The sequence below is a fragment of the Eucyclogobius newberryi genome, unplaced genomic scaffold, assembly GCF_026437365.1.
Source record: "Eucyclogobius newberryi isolate DKJ021-1_F unplaced genomic scaffold, fEucNew1.0.hap1 SCAF_13, whole genome shotgun sequence".
In the NCBI taxonomy this organism is placed as follows: Eukaryota; Metazoa; Chordata; class Actinopteri; order Gobiiformes; family Gobiidae; genus Eucyclogobius; species Eucyclogobius newberryi.
In genome coordinates this window covers 29,696,189-29,719,263 of record NW_027315757.1, presented here as the reverse complement: position 1 = coordinate 29,719,263, position 23,075 = coordinate 29,696,189, and the positions used below count along the sequence as shown (strand labels likewise).

Here is a 23,075-nt window from a genome sequence, read left to right as displayed (position 1 = left end):
AAAAGAAAAAAATGGAGCGAGAATATCCCACTTGATATGTATTTTTTAATGTGATCATTTTATTTCAATTGTGGTTGTTCCAGTTTTATTATAGTTTTACTTTGAAGTGATGAATATAAGCATAACTTGTTTCCACACATGCATTATGGCTGAACACAAAGAGGGGCCCTGTATGAGAGCGACTGGTCAGTAGCTTTGATGCTCGTGTTTAGTCACCGTTTGCTCTGGTGTGATAATCAGCTCTGGGGCTCTTTGAATGTAGCGTTTGTGTGTGACTATGTCACAAGCTTACAACATCCAGGCCAACTCTGGTTGGTTCACAACATCCAGGCCATTAAAAGAGGGCATTATGATTGCAAAATACAAAAAAAAGCAACACCACAAAACAATACCCTGAATACGAATAAACTACGAAACAGAATAGAGTTCCCCTCAAAATTACAAACAGAATTTTGAAACAGAAGCATGAGTAATATACTGAAATATATCACCAACTGAAAATGAACTTGACTTACTATTACGTTTGGTCTATAACGTTTGCCATCCAACAATGGATTGTAAAAAAAAACAAAAAATCTTTAAATGTTAATAAACAACAACAGACACACTTGAAGTTACATTCCATGACTTTTCATTTGCTTGCAAATTGAGCTGTAAATAGGAAGAATACTGTATCAAAGTATATGAGAAATACTTTTGGTAATCAACCATTTAAACTCAAATCTGTTCGACTACCAGGCCTTGTGTGGAGTTCATGTTTCTCCCCATGTTTGGGTGAGTTTCCTCTGGGCACTCTGGGTTTTCCCAATCAACTCAAGACATAAACAACAGACAATCCTCCAGTTAGTATTCCAGAACAAGCCGAGCTCAAGATGTGTCCCCAGGCGCCGCACTGTGGCCCACTGACTGACCGACATCGTCCTAGTGGCACTGAAGGATGGGTCAATGCAGAGGACAATAAAGTGCACCTTAACATTAACACTTAAACAACAACCAATCACCATCTTACAAAAGCTGTTGGGTTTTGTGCCTTTCATCATCCCCTCTCAAGAGTGTGTCTTGAGCTATTGAAGGAGCCACCAGAGACTTGTCAGGGGTGGAAGAAAGAGCAAGATAAAAGTAAAGCGAGTGACAGAACGAGATGGAGATGATTGAAAAGCACATCCCTGCAACAGTCCCTCCTGCCCCCTCTGCCCCCATAACGTACTACTTTTTAAAAATCGGCACATGTGTGTGTGGGGGGGGTGTCACTTTCACATCTGCTCTTCAAATGCTCTTTGGAGAAAGTTTGTCAAACTAGCAGGGGCGTTTGAAACTTGTTTATAAAAGCGTCGGTGATGGGAGAGGGAGGAGGGAACGTCGTACACCTAAGGCTTCAGAGATGTCTTCAATCAGCTCGACTGGGTGGCACCGCTTTCTTCTCCTCTCTCCGTCTTCTGAGTTGTAGCGCGCGCTGTAAGATGCCATGTTTTTTGACACTTCGCTCTTGAAAGGATAAAAGGAGTCGGAGATGGAAACGGGGGAGGGAAAAGCAAGGAGAAGAGTTTCTGTTTTTGGCGTGCGAAAAAAAAAAAAACGACGCGGGGTCGAGGCCCGTCTTCCTCGAGGGGACGCGCTCGCAAATCGTCTCCTAACTGTTTAGGCGGCACAAAGCAAGGTTGTCGTTTGTGCTTCTCCTTGGTCTTGCGTGAGATGTACGATGTCCTGGCGCAGCTTTCATCCTCTGTAAACACCGATGCTCTGGGATAGTCAAAATGCAGCCTGCCACTATCTTCTAAAGAACAGATAGCTGCCATTTCAACACTCAAGACGAGAAGTTAATTTACTGTCTCTTTATCCAGATAGAAGGATAAAAACTTCAGACAAAGTTAGAATTGACAACAAAGTTAGCAAGATTAAACAACTGCTTTACTCAAAAGATTTGGTTTTCTCTGTGATTACGCGTCATTGGTTACAAGTGTAGAGTTTTTCATTTTACGATATATAGTAAACAGCAATAATAGTTTTGTGGAGAAAAGCTTGAGATTGATGTGTTATGATGTATTTGAACACAATGGCTCTAATCGTGCAGTTAATATTCTTCATAATGTGTAGTTCACCATTACTAAACCAACTAATAAAGACTTTTTTTTTTTTTTTAAATAACGCTAAATACAAAAAGAAAGCAGGGAGAGACTTTATCAAGAAGGAACACTGCTGGTCTCTTGAGCTTGCTAGTCTCATGAAAATCAAACTAGACTTCTGTTAGCCTTTATAGAACTGAGGCTCACTAGCTCTCTCTTTCTTGGCTTTGAATGACAATCAGATAAGACTAAGCCACAGCCCTCTAAATCACAAGCTAAGACCACAAGCCTTTTCCCCCAAGATTTGTGGATGTGAACGACTGGATCATTACTGCAGTGGATAAGGGGAAGGGTCTAAGCTCCAGATCGAGGTTTTTGACCCTGAAGATGTGAAAGCCTGACACTAAAAAAAACCTCTAACTAGGGCAACTGTTCTAATGGGACGTAGTAAAGGCGACATACAGTAAAAATGACATGAACCTTTAGATGTGCGAGTCTCTAAGTATGCACTTGTAGTAAAACTCTACTACTATAGCTGGACTGATCCATTTTTTTCAGTTTTGATACCAATATTGATGTTTCGGGTTTGACTATCTGCTGCATCAACCAGGGCACTTTCTTCAAAATGATTAACATATTATCACAACTTCCAAAAACATTAAGAATTGTTAATACCAAAAGACAATTATAAATATGAATTTGTGTACACCCCTTGCAGAAACCCCTTAAAAAACAAACTCTGTGACTGAATTCTGTAGGTTCAGAGCTGATGTCACATTTCCAAATATACTGGCTTGAAGTAAATCATTAATAATTACTACGTCCATGTTTAATCAAGTCTCTTGGACAGGTTTCCCAGGCACACAATTTTGCAAGAAAAAAATTCAAGATTGTACACACGTGGAGAACAATCCTGCCATAGTTTTTCCTTGCATCTGACAAAAAAGGCTGTTACGTCGTGTTAAGAAGCCATAGTTTCAAAAAATGCAGGACTACAATGAGAAAAAAAATTAAAACTGAAAAGAACAGAGTAATAAAAACATGATAAATTATGTCAAAATCCCCTCTTGTCTCGTTCTCATAAATTAAATCTCATGTGTTGTCTCGTCTTGAGGGAATCGCGTCTTGATACTTAGACATCTAGGTGTATCTAGCCGACTTCCTCCTGGAGCTTTCTTCTAGTCAGTCATCCGCAGATGTAGTATAAGCTAACGACACGGCTTACAGACGTGTTACTCAGCTGCCACTCATTATGCCAGAGGAAATGTACAGTCAGCTTTCACTCTCGCTTAGTCTCTTTACTCTTTGTGAAAGTCGAGAACTTGCTTGCACAATGACATTTTGGTTAGCATAACATTTAAACCCAAGATCAATTTCAAGCCAGGCTGTTAGAAGGAAATGATGTCAGTGATTGAGGGGATTGCCACGCAATAACAAGGGTGGGCATGGTTCCCGGTGGCGCAATAGAAAACTTTAATGTGGCCATTGAGGATAACATGGCTATAGGAGGATTTGAGGCTCAAGTCAGTGAGGAAACGTGTGTGTGGTCACAGCTGTATCCTGTGAAGTCGAGCGCTGTCCAAATCCATGTAAGCCACTTTTAATTGACAATAGTGACACTTGATACAAATGAAATATGAAATCATAAAGCCGGCAGCTGAAGGGGCTTCTAGCACAAAGGCTTGGATATTAGTTGCAATTAAGGTAGCATCAATTGATTGTTCGCCATTAATTGATTATTGAAATAATTGTCGACACATTTCGTTAAAAAAATAATCATTCACCGGTCAATATATACTGTAGGTTCCAAAGCATGAAATGAGCTGAGAACAGTTTTATGACACAAACTGCACTGTTCCCGAGTTGTACTTTATTTAAGCTACCGTACTTTGCACTGGTCTACGGCAATTCAAGCAAAAGCAAAAAAAGCAAAAAATAAAGGGCCATTAGACTAATTAATAATGCTGAATATCCACACCAATCCTGTCTTTGTAAAGTCTAAAGTGTTTTGATACTGTGGAATTTCAACTACTACAATACATGTAGAAAGTCAGACAAAAATCATTACCTGACTGACCATTTAGTAAAAATGTTTTGTGAAAGAGACAACTTAGGGACGACTTACGTTTTTAAATTGAATAACATCGAACAGCAATAAAACAAACATGATAAAAGGTATGAAGAATATCACTGATGAAAACTGGAATGTGACAAATCAACCTGTCGTACTATATGGTGTTATATGAATATCACAAGTATAAACTTTATTACAGCATAATTATAACTCCTAATGGAGAACGGGTATATTCATACAAGTAGTATTTCTTCCTATTCCTAATAAATAAATTGATCAAATGACGTGAAAAACGTATACATTTAGTGTATTTGATGAAAACACTGTTGTCCATAAATGTGCTCCACCAGGATCTTCACTTCAGCTTCATGTGGGTCAAACTGTGTGAACATGTTTTCATCAAGTGACTTTTGCATTATATACATAATCGATTAGCAAAACGATTGTTAGTTGTAATGATAAAAACAATGTTCAAATTGGAATTCTACATGTCCTATGTACTTCCTAAATAAAAAATATTCATAGAGTAACAAAGCAATATAGCAATATAACTTTATTTCACGCTCAAAATACAATTGCACTATCCCAGTCCCAAGACGCTGATGGCTGTTTCCAGTTGCTCTACAGCTCTTCATCTCATTTTGATACAGATTCAGTGAAAGATCCCTTAATCCATCTGGTATTCCAGGTCCCAAAGGTATCATTCATAAGTTATTCCAAAACGGTTTTGTTTCCATTTGTTTTTTCTTTACTTTACTTTACAGTACTTTAATAACTACTCTAAGCATACCTGAAAACCTTGTTATCCATTTTCAGCTAGAAATATTTTCAGCAGAATTAATTCCCTTCAAAGCTGCCACGGTCCACCTCGTGATACATTCTAATGGGAAACTTAGAAAAGATATAGAAAAATAAAGTTGGCATCAGGTTGTATCAGCTCTCTGGAGACAGAACACATTTATATTCTCGCCACACAGCTGTATGGAGCTAATCAGCAAGTCTGAGGCAGGATCAAACAGAATGGGACGCTGCTTAATGTTTTCGTATTGGTGCTGCTAGCTCCAATACAAACAGACAGGTATGGAGGCAGGCTGAGCTGTGCGCTCGCAGTAAACATCATAATGGGAGGTCAATAACCAATAGCTATTATCCTTTCACTTTCAGGGGCTCAATTTCTTCTATTCTTTGCCCTTTGCAGCTGATCTAACTGAAGTGCAGACATGAAAAGTCATGGATATTGTAGCAAAGTCATGCTCAGTTTTATATTTAACGTTGCAAGTGAATGTGAATAATGGCGGCGGCGGGAGCGAGGACTTGTTCGGGTGAGGTGGGGAGGTGCAGGGGGAACTTCAAAGCATGCTTTCATAAAGGGATTTTCAGCTTAAATCCACATAAGGAAAAAACTGTCATCGCTGCGAGTCAGCATTATTTTTGTCTTATGGAAGGAATGCTCAGCTCTGCCATTCAAACAACACGCATGATGAGTATGCACACATGCTTGTGGAGAAGGTCAAATGCTCTTAAGTCAAGGGGGCTGTGACCTATAGATGAGATAAGTAATGGTATGTTACTGCAATGGGACCATGTTTGCCCAGTACCACCAGCCTGTGGATCATTCGTGCCAAAGCTGAACCCAGATCATGGGCTAAGACCTGTGTACACCACTTAACACTCTCATTTGATTTGTTTTCTCCAGGCTTAATGTTGGAGTTTACTGCATACCTCTGTGTTCAGTGATGGAATGTGTCCTTCATCTAGAGAACGGTTTGCTCCAAAGCTTGACTTCAAAATCTGCAATAAAGATTAAAATAAAATAACGCAAATTGTGATTTGTGACAATATGTTATATTGTTGTTCAGTATTAATTCAGGGGATTATACACATAACTTCCTCAACAACATAAAAAATGAACTGCTGATTTTAATCATGATTAATTTTATATGTTAATGGAAAATATATATATATATATATATATATATATATATATATATATATATACATAAATCAATACATCATAATCTGCAGCTGAAAAGCAAAGTATAACAGACTTTTAAAAAGAACAAACTTACAGGGGAAAAAGTAAGATGCTTCTCCCGCAAATATCTAGGGTTTCCAATCTAAAAATAGAAAATAAAAGAAAGTTATACAGTCATCAAAATTGGTCAGTTAATATAAAGCTAAAAGTGTACATTAAAATAGCGATTCATTCTAAATTGTTATTTGATCTTTTTTATATATGCTCTCGCTCCCGAACTTCTAAAAATGACAGATGACACACTTGCACCATTCGAGAGTCTGTGTGTGTGTGGCCTGTTATGTTTCAGCTGTTCTGTCATCATCAGTGAACTACTAATCTGTCAGCTTCCTTGGTCCGTTTAGTGTTTAAGAGAAGACTGAAGTATTATGTCCTTTGATGACTTCACGTCAACACCTAACCCACAGAAAAGTATACGTTTTCCAATTCACAAGCTGACATCTAATACTGACCCCATTATATTGTTGTGAACTCTTAACTGGCAGCGTTCCACAGTCATGCACTCGGGCTGTGTGTAGGGGCTCCCACACTAGCGCTAAGATCACAGCCGTTCAAAGCCACAGAGCCGACTTTGGAGATGACAGCGGTGACGCCGAGTAAACAGTTGTGCAGCTAATCTCCTCACAACAGGAGAACAGCAGTGAAAAGAAAAAAAAGAGGCAAAGTAAGGCAGGAGGGTGACGTGGGACCCATTCAGCTCAAAGTAAAATGAGGTTTAACGTTGTGAGGTGGCACAACCCACGCAAGCTAATCCAAAATGAATGGTGGATGTGAGAGAGACCTGAAAGAACCCTAGAGCTGGGGACTAATATAGTTAGTGCTACTGTACATGTGTAAGAGTCCCAATGTGCTGCTCGGGGAGAAGCGGTGACAGGTGATGCAGATGAAAGAACCAAGGCTCAGGGCTAAGCCAACGTGACGCAGGAAAAAAGAGGTCATGTACTGAAAAAAAAAAAAAAAAAAGGAAAACGCTGAGATGTTGTAAATCCTAAGCAAATCCAGTTTCTGTGCCATCATTTTTAACTTTTTCATGTTGTACCTCCAACCAATTGAAATATGTTGCTTGTGTAGACAGAATATGCATCTTTATCTACAAGAAAAATAGATGCTTCGTCTTGGAATTTGTACTTTGATATGTTTAGATTACCTATGCCTTGCCCTCGACTTTGACAAGTACTAAATAACCTCTTGTGTACCCCTTTCTTTGGTCAGAAAACACATAGATTAATGGCATTCATGGTTTTGCTTTTTGCTGCACATCAGTGAATAATCCAGTCACAATTGGTTATTTGGCTGCTTCACAATCTGAAGCAGGGATAGATTATTTTTCAACCTGAAGTCTACAAACAGGCTCAAAAGCTCCAGAATAAACCATTATGGGCCGCTACAGAGCTTCAGAGGATGATTTACATAGATAGACCTGGTGTTCCAATATTTTCTCAGGGTCATTTGAGAATCTCCGAAAAATGTGTGTAAAAGGGGTTTGTGGGTCTGTTTCGGTGAGTGGGGAACATCTGTTGATTTGGAAGATGCAGGCTGCAGGGAGAGTTGCCAACACAGCGTCTTATCAGCGTCTCAACAGAGGAGTGTGGAGAGAGGAGCGGTGTGCAGCCACATGTCTGCTGATGGGAGCCCCAGATTACTCGGCCAATAAAGGGGAACAAACAGCAGCGTGGAGAGGGTGGGCGAATAGAGTGGAAACAAGTGGAAAGTGAAAAAAGTATTGTACTGTGCAATTTGTGGTAATTAATAGACAGAGGAATCCAAAAATACTAAAAATACAGTGATTTCATTAAGCTAGAGATCATCACAGCTTAGATCTTGATTTGTATCACGGTGAATGCAGTTAGTGTCTTTAGAAATATAGTATATATCGTGTTCTTTATAACATGTGCCCACTATTCACAGGGAAATGCTGGTTGCTGGAGAAAATGTGGCTGCAAAGTGATCCACCATCTTGTAAATATTGGACTAGGGCTCAAAATATATGTTAAGAAAATGGACGACACAAATTACACCAACAATCAAGGACTAGGCCTAAATTTTAAATGATATTCAACAAATTTGATTAAAAAACCTATCTTTTTGACAGACAGACTGGATGGGACTCTAACGCTGGACAATATGTGCTGTAATTTTAATTTAATTGAATTTCATCGGGTGTTTTGATGTCGTTTGCCTGCTCTCTGTGTCGTGTTCTATGTTTTATGCTGAAAAAATAAATAAAAATACCTGGCAAGCCAATCCCTTCCCCATTCTGTTCAAAAGCAGAAGGGTCTGGAATCAGACTAAGGGGGCATCAAATCCTATCAAAAAGGACGGTCCCACCACAGCCATTAATTTGTGTGCCCCTCAAATATTCTCGTAACATTCAGAACAAAATATATACCATTAACTTACTTTACCTCAGGTTTACAGCATTAAGTCCATTGCTTCTTGCTCGTTTAGACACAAACAGACCATGTGTTTGTCTGACTGGTTAATCAGCCTGTCAATCACGCTCATTTGAAATCGAGGAGACAGAATAGGTCACTATAACAAGGTGAATAGGAGCAGTGAGTGGGAAAAGTGATTTGTTTTGTATATCATATCATATTTGTGTTGCTGATATGAGCATTACCAGAAAATAGAATAACACAATAATTTAGCAATGTTTGTCATGGAAGAAAAATTTTCTGATATACTAGGGGAAAAAGAAAAGAATCATAAAGCATATTCACCACGGACTTCTGGGTAGAATAAAAATATATGTAGTACGTATGTGTGTCTTTGTATGTGCAGAACTGGGGCATGATGATGCAGACATGTAAGTGTGAGGCTGGAGGCAATGCCCCCGCACTCACCCCCAGGTTCCAGTTGTTAAAACGAGCCTCCAGGTCACTATCAGCTGAGGACACATCCACCTGACAAGAACACCAACACATACAGGCAGTTAGAACAAAGAAATGCACAGAGAAATGAAGTTTATTTTTCTTTTTGATGAGAGAAAAAGGGGATATCAGTCTATTCTGACACTCTTTAGTTTAATTCTTGGCTTGAAGTTTGTAACCTCGTACCTGTTTCTCGCCCAGTCTGCACATTGCTCTACCCACAACATGCCTCCAGATGTTTTGGAGTGCTACAGTATTTCAATCACAAAGACTTCTACAAGAGTGAGACATCTTTGTGGCTTATTGCAGGGGTTCCCACAATTTCAGGCAGGGACCCCCACATTAACCATGCAATCAACTTGGGACCCCCCACTGTAGAATGAAAATGAGCCCTAGAGTAATTTAATTGTGTTTATAGGAGTAGTTTATTGTGTTATTTGACCAAAAAAAATGATCATCTATATTTGATTTTGTTTTGTTTTTTGAATGTTTGAATGCATGCTTTATTATTTATTCATTCTCTATAATCTGGACCAATAAAAACTGTTCAAAGTTGCATGCATGAATGTCTCAAAGTCATAAATTTAAGCTTTAAATAGTAGAAATGGTCTAGTTGCAGTCGGAGAAAGACCAGAAACGATTGTGATGTGATCGTTTTCTAGGTGTCGTGTACATTTCACATGCAAATTTGAAGTAGGTTTGTGCAGCACTGCCATAATTATGTTGTGTTGCAAACAACTTAAAAAAGTAATACCAAATAAAGTATAACTTTTGGGGGTTTAGCGAGGGGTTTTCTGCTGCAATTAAACAAATACTGAACCAGTCCATGGGTTTCAGTCTCCGGTTAGGAGCAATATTTTGAGGACTTTTCACCGTTCAAAAGATACGGCTCTAATTTTTCCTCCCTCTGAAACCCCGGCATACTCACCATTCCTGCACCATTTTTAGTCTGTTGTTTTAGAGGACTAGAGGTCACAGGTTGGGACAGACTCTTGTCATCATAAAGTCTTCGCCTGCAGAAGACAGAAGAAATATAGTATTGAATAGTATTGAAGTGTTCATTAAAATGCAAACAAGGCTTAAATGTATTTGAATTCAAATTCAAATTGTGGTTTTTGCAGGCCGGTTTCCACAAAATCTGTAAAACTCTGATGTTAGAATCTTCTTAATACCTTTAAATATATAATTTGAATTCTCTGAACTCCAATCACACTCCAGCTTTGACTAAACTAGCAAACTCATTAAGAGCAGCCACATGGGCCATAATGACCTACTAAAGCTAATGCAATGGTAATGTTAGAAAATATGAAAAGATGTAGGGCAAAAAGAAAAAAATATTGGCCTTCTCTAATTAAAACATCATACTGTATTTGAGATGGCGCTGTTTATGCTCAATACGCTGTAGGCACATCATAGAGATAAAGTAAACAGCCAAACAAGGCTGTCAACACTACACATACTGTAAACATAGGGTCTTTTATTGTCCAAAGCTTTATAAAGCACACATGCCCACACCTGTTACGCACATGCAGCGTTGGAACTTGGGGGCCAAGCTTTGCAATCTTTGGCTTCTAAGTCAACAGGTGGATGAAGATAATTGAATCAGATGTGTCTGGAGTCTGAGGCCCAGAGATCAAAGCAATGGCAAGTCAGGCCAGAACTACACACACACATCACACCAACAGCAGAAATGAGGAGTGAAGTCTCAGGAGCAGCAGTTTGGCTGATTAAAAAAGCCTGACATCCATGCTCCAGTCTGACCTCCAGGTGCAGAGGTATTGGACACAGACTGGGCCCGGGGCACCCGCAGGAAGGCCGTCTGACCTTGGGAAACAAACAACTCTTGGCCCCTGCTCACTCCACTCTGCACAAAAGGCTAATGGTCCCTGCACGCAACAACAAAACTGATGTCGACTTGGAGCTGAGCATGTCCACATATGCATGATAGAAAAGCTGGCAGAAAAAATACACACTGGGCAAATTGGTGTCATGATTATGCCCAACATAATAGAGATGAACAATTCACAATAATTATTACAATTTCAAGTTTGAAAAGATAAGATAAGATAAGATATTCCTTTATTGTCCCACATGGGGAAATTTCATTGGTGCAACGCAGGTAGATACAGAGGTAGATACAGAAGAACAGATCACTTATAGGAAGTCTGAAAAACACTTTCAGTAGAAGATCTCCTATAAATAAATAAAAAACTCCCATAGACAAATAAATAAATACATAAATACCATTGCATGTGATCACGACAGTAATTGCACATGAATATGTGTCACGACAGCACATAGATTGCACATGAATTTCACAGTAATTGCAAATGAATTGCACATGAATTCCAACAGCAATTGCACATATGACAGAATTGCACATGGTTAGGTCAGTATTGCGAGTGTTCAGTACTAACAGTGTTTGTTATAAAGTCTGACAGCAGCAGGAAGGAAAGACCTGCGAAACCTTTCCTTCACACAGCGAGGGTGGATCTGTCTCTCACTGAAGCTGCTCTCCAGAGCGGAGAGAGTGTCCTGCAGGGGGCGACACTCATGGTCCAGCATAGATGTGAATCTAGCCAGGACCCTTCTGTCCCCCACCTCCTGCACCGAGTCCAGAGCACAGCCCAGGACGGAGCTGGACTTCTTGATGACTCTGTCCAGCTTCCTCCTCTCCCTCTCTGTGATGCTGCTGCTCCAGCAGGCCACACCATACAGGAGGGCCGATGCCACCACAGAGTCATAGAAGGTCTTCAGGAGTGGCCCTGTCACTCCAAAAGACCTGAGTCTCCTCAGGAGGTAGAGCCGACTCTGGCTCTTCCTGTACAGTGCGTCTGTGTTATGAGTCCAGTCCAGTTTGTGGTTCAGATGAACACCCAGGTACTTGTATGAGTCCACTCTCTCAATGTCCCGTCCCTGGATGTTCACTGGTGAGGGGGCAGTGGGGTGGCGTCTGCGGAAATCCACCACCATCTCCTTGGTCTTCCCCGCGTTGATGAGGAGGTGGTTCCGCTGACACCAGTCCACAAAGTCCTGCACCAGTCCTCTGTACTCCGCGTCATCGTCGTCCGTGATGAGTCCGATGATGGCAGAGTCATCAGAGAACTTCTGCAGGACACAGCTGTCCGTGTCATGTCTGAAGTCTGCAGTGTAAAGGGTGAAGAGAAAGGGCGCGAGGACAGTGCCCTGGGGCGCCCCCACACTGCAGGTCCGAGTGTCAGACACACAGTCCTGGGCTCTCACAAACTGGGGTCGGTCTGTGAGGTAGTCCAGGATCCACTCTGCCAGGTCATACTCCACAACAGCCGTCTCCAGCTTGTCCCTCAGGAGCAGCGGCTGGATGGTGTTGAAGGCGCTGGAAAGATCGAAGAACAGAATCCTCACAGAGCTGCCAGGCTTTTCCAGGTGAGAGAGAGAGCGGTGCAGCAGGGAGATGACGGCGTCCTCCACTCCAATGCCAGGCCGATATGCAAACTGCAGCGGGTCCATGGCTGAGCTCACGGTGGAGCTCAGCCATGGAACGGAGGAAAAGCTCATGGATATTGTTATTGTTTTTAAATATAAATGATGTGTGTGTTCTCCGTTCTCTAACTTAATTTTTTTTTACGGACTGATTTTACTGTGTATTGTTGTATATGTATTGTTCACTGTAAGTTTTTTGTGTTTTTATTGTTTTATTCTGTGTTTTGTGAAGCACTTTGTGACCTCTGTCAGTGAAAGGTGCTATATAAATAAATTTACTTAATTGGAAGTGTGATTAATTATTGTTTGTAGTGACAAATATATGTATATGTTTGTATATAACTATAATCACTTAGGTGCGTTTAAACTTATGGCTGCACCACCACTTGATTGGTAGAGAAACTAGGAAAAAACACATTGTCATGGTCACCTTTGTGGTGAACAGCCATGTGGCTCACTCTTGTGGTGGAAGAAGGAACACCACTAACACTTGGGTAAACAATCTAGGAGGACCTAATGCAGAATAACCTCCAATGTCTATATATATTATGTGTCATTTATTATGGTTTGTCATCTGGCCAATGCAAAGTGAGGTCAAAAGCTGCAAAATAACAGCGAAGGCCCGATAAGTTTGCAACATTTACATCATCTAATCTAAATGAGAGACACATAAAAGGGCTCATGCTCTATCTAATTTTCTCCATCAGGATCAGGAATTGAATCTGTGATCGGAGCTTCTTTTATCATTCCAAACATCGGCATGCTCTGTTCGTTGCACACCCTCTGCTGGGCAATCACATTTTCTTTAAAATAGGGTTATCAAGGCAAGGCAAATGTATTTGTAGAGCATAATTAGTACACATGACAATTCAAAGTGCTTCACACAACAGACACGACAGAAATCACAAAACCTTAATTTCTATTCATTCAATTTAACGATTATGCCCAAATTTTTTAAAGTATGTTTTATTTGTATTTCCTGAACTTGTTGTAAAGTAGGGTTTGTCAAAAGTGTCGAAGATCAGATACTAATACTGTTATTAAGAGTAGATACTAATTTGAGCAAGTATTGATACTTTGATGTTATAATGTTGTTCTTAGTGAAATGATGTGAAAGGATGATATATATTATACAGATGTTAAACAGAAACAGACTCTGTACCAACATGGTCGAGACAAAGATAAAAAATAAACCTTATTTACCACACACACAGTAGGAAATAGAATAGAGAAGAAAAGTGAACACAGTGGGGAACACTGAAAGCCATGTAGACGCTAAATAGACTTTTGTGGTTAAATGAATAATACAAATATTAAACCCCGTTACTTTTACAGCTGAGAATATCAGTGATTGTGCATAAGAGGGGGAAAAGTGCTTTTACGACCCAAAGCCATACTGTGATTTCTGTAAAACTGGGGCTAATTATATGTTAAAAGATTAACGATTAAAAGTGTCCCTCTTTCACTTCTCCTGCTCTGAAGCACGTCTTTTTAGAAGTCAGACTGGACCGCTCAGACAGGCTGATGCAAGGCCCAAGCAACATCTTTCACCTCTCACATTCACAAACTGTGATAAATAAGATGGACATATTTTCATTTTCCTTAACGAAAACATTTGAAGTTATTCTCTATTATTCTAGGACTTTTATCAGACAGAAAATACTTTTATATATATATATATATATATATATATATATATATATATATATACACAAATCAACCTTTTAAAGAAGTTCAATACACTATAAGCAACATGTCTCATTCTACTTTAGCGACACATAGCACAAGGGCTGTAATCAACCAAAGAAATTTGCGGTTGACTAAAGACATGCCCTGTGCATCAATGAATCATCTTAAAGGTTTGTATATTGGTTTGTACATTGGTTTGTATAAAGGCACAATAAATTCACAATTCCAAATCTCTGGCTAATTCTCATTCATGCATTTGCTTTGGTCCACGTAAATTAAAACGTAAAACTACAAAGGAATAGTAAAACCAAAACATTACCTGCGCCTTGGTGTCCGAGTGCTGTTCTCGAGGTGTGTAGCCCAGCTGTCATCATCACAAGCTCCCAGTTCTCCGGTCACCCAGTCAGGCAGATCTGTGTGGCTTTTGATACTCACTGGCTCATCGAAGTAAATGGACTGAACAAAAATATAAGTATTCAGACAGTATGACAATATTTGTTGGCAAAACTATGTATACTAGTGCACATGGAACCTGTGATTCACTCTCTCGTCTGCGATACACAAGACACATGAAAGATCCCATTTCCATACCAAAAGATCTCAACGACTTCAGACCTATATAAAGTAAAGTACCCCCATGTTTCATACCAAATCATTCACTAAATACACAACTTCCACTCATAGTCAACAAGCAGTCAGTCTACATGGCAACCACAGCTCCACTTACCACCAACACCAGATTCCTACAAGGCTGTGTATTAAGTCCATTTCTGTACACACTGTACCAAATGACTGGACCAGTTCATCACCCACAACTGTGTACAGTAAATATACAGGTGACTCTGCCATACTAGAACTGCTTTCAGAACGCACATCATTTGGACAAAATCAAGACTCCATCCTTCACTTCACCACATGTGTAAAGAGAACCACCTTCAATTCAATCTCAAGAACTCAGGAAATTACTTTTGGCACAAAAAGTGCCAACATAACCAGTATATAGCAACAAAATCATTGGCCTACCATCTCCCAATCCCTCAAAACTAGATTCCAAAGCCACTGCACAGACAATAAGACAGGACCAGGTTCATCCACTGCAAAGTTATTTCACTCTTCTGCCCTCTCAGATGCAACAGAGCAAGGTTCAAAACAGTCTCATCCCTGCAATCATTAACACTCTGTCTGAACAAACTGTAAACATCTCTGTTCTGTTGTAATCTGTATGCTGGTATGTCATGGAAATGCAAGTGATTTGACACATTTCTCTGCGGTGACAATACAGTAACTACATAACTAGTGCAAAAACAGATGCATGATTTGATCAGGAGTTATTATCATGTAATAATAATAATTATTTGTATGATTACCATGTAGGTGGGCAGCGTTTTGAGGGTTCCAGCTCCTGGTTTTTGGGTGAAGGGCCGATCCAGAGCCCCCCTTTTGAGCATCTGAAGCAACAGTCGCGCATAAACATTTCTGTTCTTCTGACCCAGCAGACCAGAGCCACAAGCGCCCGGGTCACACAGCTTTTTGATCCAAATGGCACAACACTGACGCTCTATGGTCGGTAAAGGAGTTAAACACAAGGACATGGATCAAACTCACATTCACATCATTCCGGTTTAATAATAGTGTGCAAACCAGAGTTACCTCTCTTATCTGGATGTTTAAGCACATAGGGTTTCATGTCCAGTAAACAGTGGTCAAACTCTGTGTCCAGTCTCTCCCGTGAATCCTCCGGACTGCTCATGTTTACTTTAAAGAAAGCTAGCTTGAGCACATAAAAACAAAACAGTTGCAACTTGCGACGATAGGAAAAGCTAACTACATGCTAGGCTAGCGCAAAGAGCTAACGATAGCGGATATTTTGGTGAAACATAAGTTTAATGCGCTCAACTGTATTTCCTTCATAAGGCCGTATAACAAAGTACTTATTTAAATCAGATACATTCAATGCGTTGACTCATCCAATACCGCAAAAAAGTGTTCAAAACTACGTTCTACGTAACTTCCGTTTCCCCTATAGTCGTAGCGTCCACTGTTGCCATAGTGACACTTCCTCCGGCTTTCACGTTTTAAAACCGGGTAATGTACATAACAGATCCATGGTAATGTAAGGTAATATCCATGGTAATGTAAGATAATATCCATGTTAATGTAAAATAATATCCATGGTAATGTAAGATAATATCCATGGTAATGTAAGGTAATAACCATGGTATACTATACACACGTTCAACTTGTCTTTCTCCCCTTCTCCTTTAAGGTTTAGCGTAAAACAAACTTTGAAGCCGGTACAACTACAGTCGGTGTCGGTAAATGCATCTTTTCAGTTGGCTGCCAACTGCCAATTATAGTAACCTTCAACTTTGGGATTAAATGGCTCACATTAATGGGAACTATGGATTAAACTACGTCCAAATCAATTATTTTTCCTCCGTCTTTTGTAATTTCTGATGTGCCATGATAAACCATATGTAATGCTACAAGTATGCCACAGTCAGTCATGTTTTAAAAAGAAATTATGCGGATGTCATGAATTTTTCTATTGTAACACACCCTATTGGCCACAGAGAGGTGCCCTACACCTGCCATAAACCCGACCTTATGGTTTCTAATTTTACGTCATTTTATCAAAGTTTTGTGCCATTTTAAATTTATTAAATTGTATTAGTAAATTCAAACTTAAGACAAACGCATTTAGTGTTATATTGGTTTGCACCGGGGTCAATAACCTGTAGATCAAGAGCTTTCCTCTCCCCTAAATGATTGGTTACATATTACACTAAATAATTGTATTTAATAATTTTGTTGATATTAAAAACGTTCTTTAGATTCCTAACGTTGTGCACCAATTACAGGGACAATGGTTGTAGGTTGTATTGTTTTCTGTACATATATCAGGCAGTCAGATTGACTTCTTGTGATCACTAAACATGGATAAGTGGCTTGACCCCCGCTTTACGCCCTCTAGATGTATCCGCGGACTATCTTCATGTACAACAGCTCAGGCCGCATAGGTGAGCATGCATCACTGTACGAACCATGAAGAACCCTTCCCAAAGAACCTGAAGTCTCATGGAGTGACGTCACGGTGAATGAAAAAGACGCGCTCAGCCGCGGTCCAGGCGAAAGAGGCGGCGGTGCGCGTTACAACACTAGCATCGGCCACACCGCTGACAGAGGACACAGGGACACAGAGACACCTCACCACAGCCGGGAGATCTCCTGCTTGCCTACTTTTCTTTTATTATGGCTGACCATCTTTTGCATTACAATGACTCCGCTAGTGTTGGGAACAGGTTCGCGCGTAAAGGTGCTTTGCGGCAGAAAAATGTCCATGAAGTGAAAAACCACAAATTTACAGCGAGATTTTTTAAACAGCCGACGTTCTGCAGCCACTGTACAGATTTCATATGGTAAGTGTCTGCGCCATAGCTTGGAGTTTAGTTGGTCAAATGGCCAAAGAATTTGGGTGGACTTTCCATGTGCAGACTTTGCCTTACGCGTGTGGTCTTTGTTTTTTTGCAGGGGATTTGGGAAACAAGGATTTCAATGTCAAGGTATGAGCATTTACATTAATATGAACATCTTTGCATATTAGTTTTTGTACATATAACTTGCAACACAACAGCTGAACAACAACATTTTTATTTGCATTTACTTTTTGTATACACATGTACAGATTGCTTCCCATCATACTTCAGACATCTGGAGTTTAGAACCAATAAGGACAAACAATTACTGGTTTATAAAGTATCCATCTCTTGCCTGAAAACCACATCTTGGTATCTTTGAGGCAAATTGTACATCTGGAGAAGTTTGTCCATTGGACTATAGCTTCTTTGGAACCATTGCCTCTGCTGCTCAGGGACGTTGGCGGTCTGGGAGCTTGTTGGATAACCTGGGGGGGCCCCCCATTTGCACGTGGTTACCAGGGCTCGTTAAAGTACCTCCATAACTGGGAAGTTGTTGACCATAGTAGTTTCCATGGTAAAAGTGTGGTCTTTTGTTGTGCCATTGTCTAAAACCATAGAAACGATTTGAGACCTCTGGTGCCCAGCTGTACCAGGCATTTGAGGGTGGAGATGAGGGGCTCTCAGGGGCCGGTCTGTTGTAGGGGCCTAGTGGGGATCGAGGGGCCGGCCCGTTGTAGGGGTCCGGCGCGGACTGAGGGACAAGTCTGATGTACGAATTTGGTGGGGACTGAGGGACCGGCCTGCGGTAGGGGTCCGGCGGGGACTGGGGGACCGGCCTGCGGTAGGGGTCCGGCGGGGACTGGGGGACCGGCCTGCGGTAGGGGTCCGGCGGGGACTGGGGGACCGGCCTGCGGTAGGGGTCCGGCGGGGACTGGGGGACCGGCCTGCGGTAGGGGTCCGGCGGGGACTGAGGGACCGGCCTGCGGTAGGGGTCCGGCGGGGACTGAGGGACCGGTCTGTTGTAGGGGTCCGGCGGGGACTGGGGGACCGGTCTGTTGTAGGGGTCCGGCGGGGACTGAGGGACCGGTCTGTTGTAGGGGTCCGGCGGGGACTGAGGGACCGGTCTGTTGTAGGGGTCCGGCGGGGACTGAGGGACCGGTCTGTTGAAGGGGTCCGGCGGGGACTGAGGGACCGGTCTGCGGTAGGGGTCCGGCGGGGACTGAGGGACCGGTCTGTTGTAGGGGTCCGGCGGGGACTGAGGGACCGGTCTGTTGTAGGGGTCCGGCGGGGACTGAGGGACCGGTCTGTTGTAGGGGTCCGGCGGGGACTGAGGGACCGGTCTGTTGTAGGGGTCCGGCGGGGACTGAGGGACCGGTCTGTTGTAGGGGTCCGGCGGGGACTGAGGGACCGGTCTGTTGTAGGGGTCCGGCGGGGACTGAGGGACCGGTCTGTTGTAGGGGTCCGGCGGGGACTGAGGGACCGGTCTGTTGTAGGGGTCCGGCGGGGACTGAGGGACCGGTCTGTTGTAGGGGTCCGGCGGGGACTGAGGGACCGGTCTGTTGTAGGGGTCCGGCGGGGACTGGGGGGCAAACCACAACATTGTGCGTTCCCTTGGAAACTGCGGACCATGATTCATGGGGAAGGTGATGGGTTTCTCCTGGCGGTTGCTGCTCTGGGAGCTCTGATCTGGTACATCACTGTGGTGAAACCCCTGTGCGTCGTCTGTGGCATCAAACAGCAAATCAGCATTCGATGTGATCTGATCACCGAGGCCCCGGTCCTCACTTCCAAGATTAACAGTGTCCGGTTGAGGTCTGTACACCGGCCCTGTAGAGAGAGAGGGTTTACATTCCATTGACCAGTAAAAGTACACGGGACGCATCAAACTGAGTACTTACTGCTATTTACTCGTCCTGTACTGCCAGTAAACGGCAATACACTGATCAAGATAACCCTGCCAAAAAAAAAGATAAAGACAAAAAGGCATACAGTAGGTATAACAGCCAGCAGAAGTTGTGAACCACGTTTGACCATTCTTGGGGTGAGACATCCGGTTGTTGGAAATGACGTGCAAAGGGGAAAACAAATGCTGTGTTGCTATGTGTGACCCCATCTGAAGGTATATTTTTAGCCAATGCATGACTAAAGAGCTACAAAAGCGATAAAGTGCTCTTCAGCCAACAAATTTGAACAGACCACTGTATATTAAATATACATGCAACTTCAAATACTGTAGTTAATTCTTGTAGATCATAGTATATTTTAAAAATACTGACAGCGGCATAGTCTCCACGTTGGCACAGTTTAGTTCACCGAGCACTTGTACAAACTACACGGTGCCAAATTAGCTTCAGTTGCTAAAGTCAACAACCTGAATCCTCACGATGGTTCTAGGCTTGACTATAAAGTGAGAAAAAACAGCAAGTGTGCATCATGATTCCTGGTGTTTTTCTGAGCTCATTTGTGGCGTTCATTCTGGAGGATTTGACGAGTATAATCAAGTTACTCATTACTTTCCTTTGTTGTTCCCCCCCCCCCTTCATAAAAATAGCAAATGGCGTTGCTAAGCAAAGTGGGTCACCTGACCTGCCTCAAGCATCAACCCGACCCAGAGAATAGAGCGGTCGTCAACTAAAAAATCACGTCCTGCCGATTGATTCGTAGACTATTAAAAAAGGACCTATGAGAAGTTGGACAAATCATTGAATTAGCAATTAGGAAATAAACCAGCACACTGGAAAAAAACAAATCTAATGATGATTAAAAAATATATTTTGTTGAATTGTTTAAAATGTCAAAATAAGAGTTGTGTAAATTCTGCATAACGTTGGAAAGATGTGATGTCACTTCCTGTAATTTTCTCCACAAATGCCTACTTGATGGTTGTAAAACTATTTATATGTACAACAGGTATAAATACACAAAATAAAGTCAAAGAGGAAAATTATAAAAACTTGTCATACGCACTTCAAGTGACGTAAAACTGGCAAGAGCTTTTCAAAAAATGTTAGCATCTCTGATCTGACCCAACCTGCACTCACAAGACTACAAAGGTTCATGCAGGAACTATGGATACAAAAGTTCAAGGAAACATTACATTCATTTGTAAAAAAGGCAGTTCAGATTTATTCACTCCCAAATATTCAACAAACCATAGAAACACTTAGTAACTAAATCAGTTAATTATCATACATTTTGGTTGACTAAAACACGATTGACCGATTAGTCGACTAAGCAAATAAAGGCCAGCATCCCTTTTTGACAACGTTTTGCTAAACACATTAAAAGCCATTTGAAAAACGTATGTAACTCTAACTAGCAGCGTTAAAGTAGCTGCAGCATTCATCAGAACTTAACCGCACCAAAGAACTGCTTAAATATTATTGCACGATCAAGGTTTATCAATTGCAATGAAGTCAATTCAACCAACTTTATGAAACAGACCGAGCTATATTCAGTTATATTCATTTATAAAACTGATTCCACCTGTTGCTTTACTCAATCCCAGATAGTTTTTAACCAAGAACGCAATTAAACACTTCATAATCAGGATGAAAAGATGAGAGAGCGCACGCAAACACATTTACATACTGTAAAAAGAGTCCAGGAGCCATGGTGTGTGTGTGAGAAACAGCAGTGTCAGTCCTCCTCAGCTGTGGTTTTGCTCTGGCTCACGCTTTTTACATGGACTTTAGTCATTAGCTGCAGCTGATACCATCAGGGGCCCAAGGATTTTCAGGTGTGGCTCTGCACCAGCTCTGTGCCATGTCAAACGCCCCCTGCAAATTTACCCCTGCACTCATTATCCTTTAAACCTATCCATCATACGCCAGCGCTGCATGATTCTCTGCAATAAAACAAAGGATTCTGCTCAGAGTGCACATTGTAAACAACATTTTTTCTATGATAAGACAGGAAATTTAGTCGTTCGCAGAGGAGGACTTTCTATTGGCAGTAACTCTGTGGTTGTCAACCTTGGGAGCTCTAGAACGTTATATAGTTAGTCACATAAAAATTCAGCAAATTAAACGGTAGAAATTGCACTCGTATGACTGTAAATAAGTCTTAAGAATGAAAAATATCACCTCAATTATTGTGTGTTTATCGGAAAGAAATGCTGGTTATGAATGCATTTGTCAGAAAAGGGACCACTAAAGGCCAACAAACTGCATTATTTTGTTTTAATTGTGATGATATACATGCGTTCGTGGTGACGTCACACAGCCTGGACTTCCCCATAGCGGCCATTTTAAAAGGGGCACGCAATATATAAAAACCAACACAACTGCATCCTTTTCTACGGCATAATGAGCTACGAATACTTTGATTCTTTAGACGATAACGGAAAACTAAGGTACACGACAAAGCTCTCATTCCTTGGTCTGACAACAGAGCAATGTCCAAACAGAACGCAGGTTTTTGGCATTTTGGCCTCATAATTCCTGGATTTCGTGTGTAGAAGACGTGCTGCTGTGCCCCTTTCAAAATGGCGGACTCGGTTGCCACTGCACAAGTTCCCGGATGTGCGAACGCATGTATTTAGTCGTTCGCAGAGGAGGACTTTGTATTGGCAGTAACTCTGTGGTTGTCAACCTTGGGAGCTCCAGAACGTTATATAGTGAGAGCGTCACATAAAAATTCAGCAAATTAAAACGGTAGAAATTGCACTCGTATGACTGTAAATAAGTCTAAGAATAAAAAATAACACCTCAATTATTGTGTGTTTATCGGAAAGAAATGCTGGTTATGAATGCATTTGTTAGAAAAGGGACCACTAAATGCCAACAAACTGCATTATTTTGTTTTAATTGTGATGATATTGTGTTGCCATATTAACCAGAGACAGGCTACGACATGAAACCCACACCTTCTCAGCCAGTTCTTGTGCAGACATCTGATACTCTGGCAGTGAAAGGGGAGACAGCACGTCAGCCAGAAAGCTCAGAAAGGATAAAGGAATTTGCACTTCAGACAGGCGTATGGGGTATGACTCTTTCATAGATTACAGATTCCTTCATAAATACAAAAAAAAGTGATGCGGAAGATATTCAGTGCATATATTACCACAATGACTTCAAAAATGTACCACTTAATGTTCCATAATCATACTAAAAAGTCTAAAACCTGAATCTAAGAACTCCAAACTCCATATTTATATTTGTGACGTATAGAAAAAAATAACATAGGACATTTTCTGAAGAGTTTAAGAATGGTCTTGCTTAAGTAGTATTCATTGATTTCTGGTAAATTTTTCCTTCCTGATTTCATGGACTTTGGGAGGACATCTTCCCATGCAAAATATGTGATATTTCCATTTGAATTGCATGGTTGCTATAACAATAGAGAGCCTTTTTCATAGCTTGAAACCACTGAATAAGATTATCTGGTAATATTAACAAAGCTACATTTTAATTAATGTTGAAATGACATGCTACTGTGAAAGAAATTCAGTTTTTATTGTAT

General features: G+C 41.2%; 2 protein-coding genes and 1 long non-coding RNA gene across 4 annotated transcripts in view; 1 reads left to right on the top strand and 2 right to left on the bottom strand.

The window, feature by feature from the left end:
- Positions 1-15,981, bottom strand: part of cep112 (centrosomal protein 112) — a 114,346-nt gene extending 98,365 nt beyond the window's left edge. Inside the window, exons 1-7 of the mRNA XM_072443372.1 lie at positions 15,844-15,981; positions 15,561-15,751; positions 14,513-14,649; positions 9,971-10,055; positions 9,016-9,075; positions 6,207-6,254; positions 5,860-5,928 (exon numbers count right to left, since the gene is read on the bottom strand). Coding sequence (XP_072299473.1) covers positions 5,860-5,928; positions 6,207-6,254; positions 9,016-9,075; positions 9,971-10,055; positions 14,513-14,649; positions 15,561-15,751; positions 15,844-15,943 — 690 coding nt within the window. The 5' untranslated portion in view covers positions 15,944-15,981. The remainder of the gene's footprint in view (positions 1-5,859; positions 5,929-6,206; positions 6,255-9,015; positions 9,076-9,970; positions 10,056-14,512; positions 14,650-15,560; positions 15,752-15,843) is intronic.
- A 1,393-nt stretch (positions 15,982-17,374) lies between these two features.
- The window catches only part of prkcab (protein kinase C, alpha, b), a 101,632-nt gene continuing 95,931 nt past the window's right edge, over positions 17,375-23,075 (top strand). For both annotated transcript variants that reach the window (XM_072443368.1, XM_072443366.1), the window contains exons 1-2: positions 17,375-17,612; positions 17,725-17,756. In XM_072443368.1, coding sequence (XP_072299469.1) covers positions 17,446-17,612; positions 17,725-17,756 — 199 coding nt within the window. In that variant the 5' untranslated portion in view covers positions 17,375-17,445. The remainder of the gene's footprint in view (positions 17,613-17,724; positions 17,757-23,075) is intronic.
- On the bottom strand, positions 19,348-21,231 carry LOC140358495 (uncharacterized). Its single transcript, XR_011926712.1, has 3 exons — positions 21,204-21,231; positions 19,511-19,566; positions 19,348-19,439 (listed from the first exon to the last, which is right to left on the bottom strand). It is a non-coding gene; the product is annotated as an uncharacterized lncRNA (long non-coding RNA).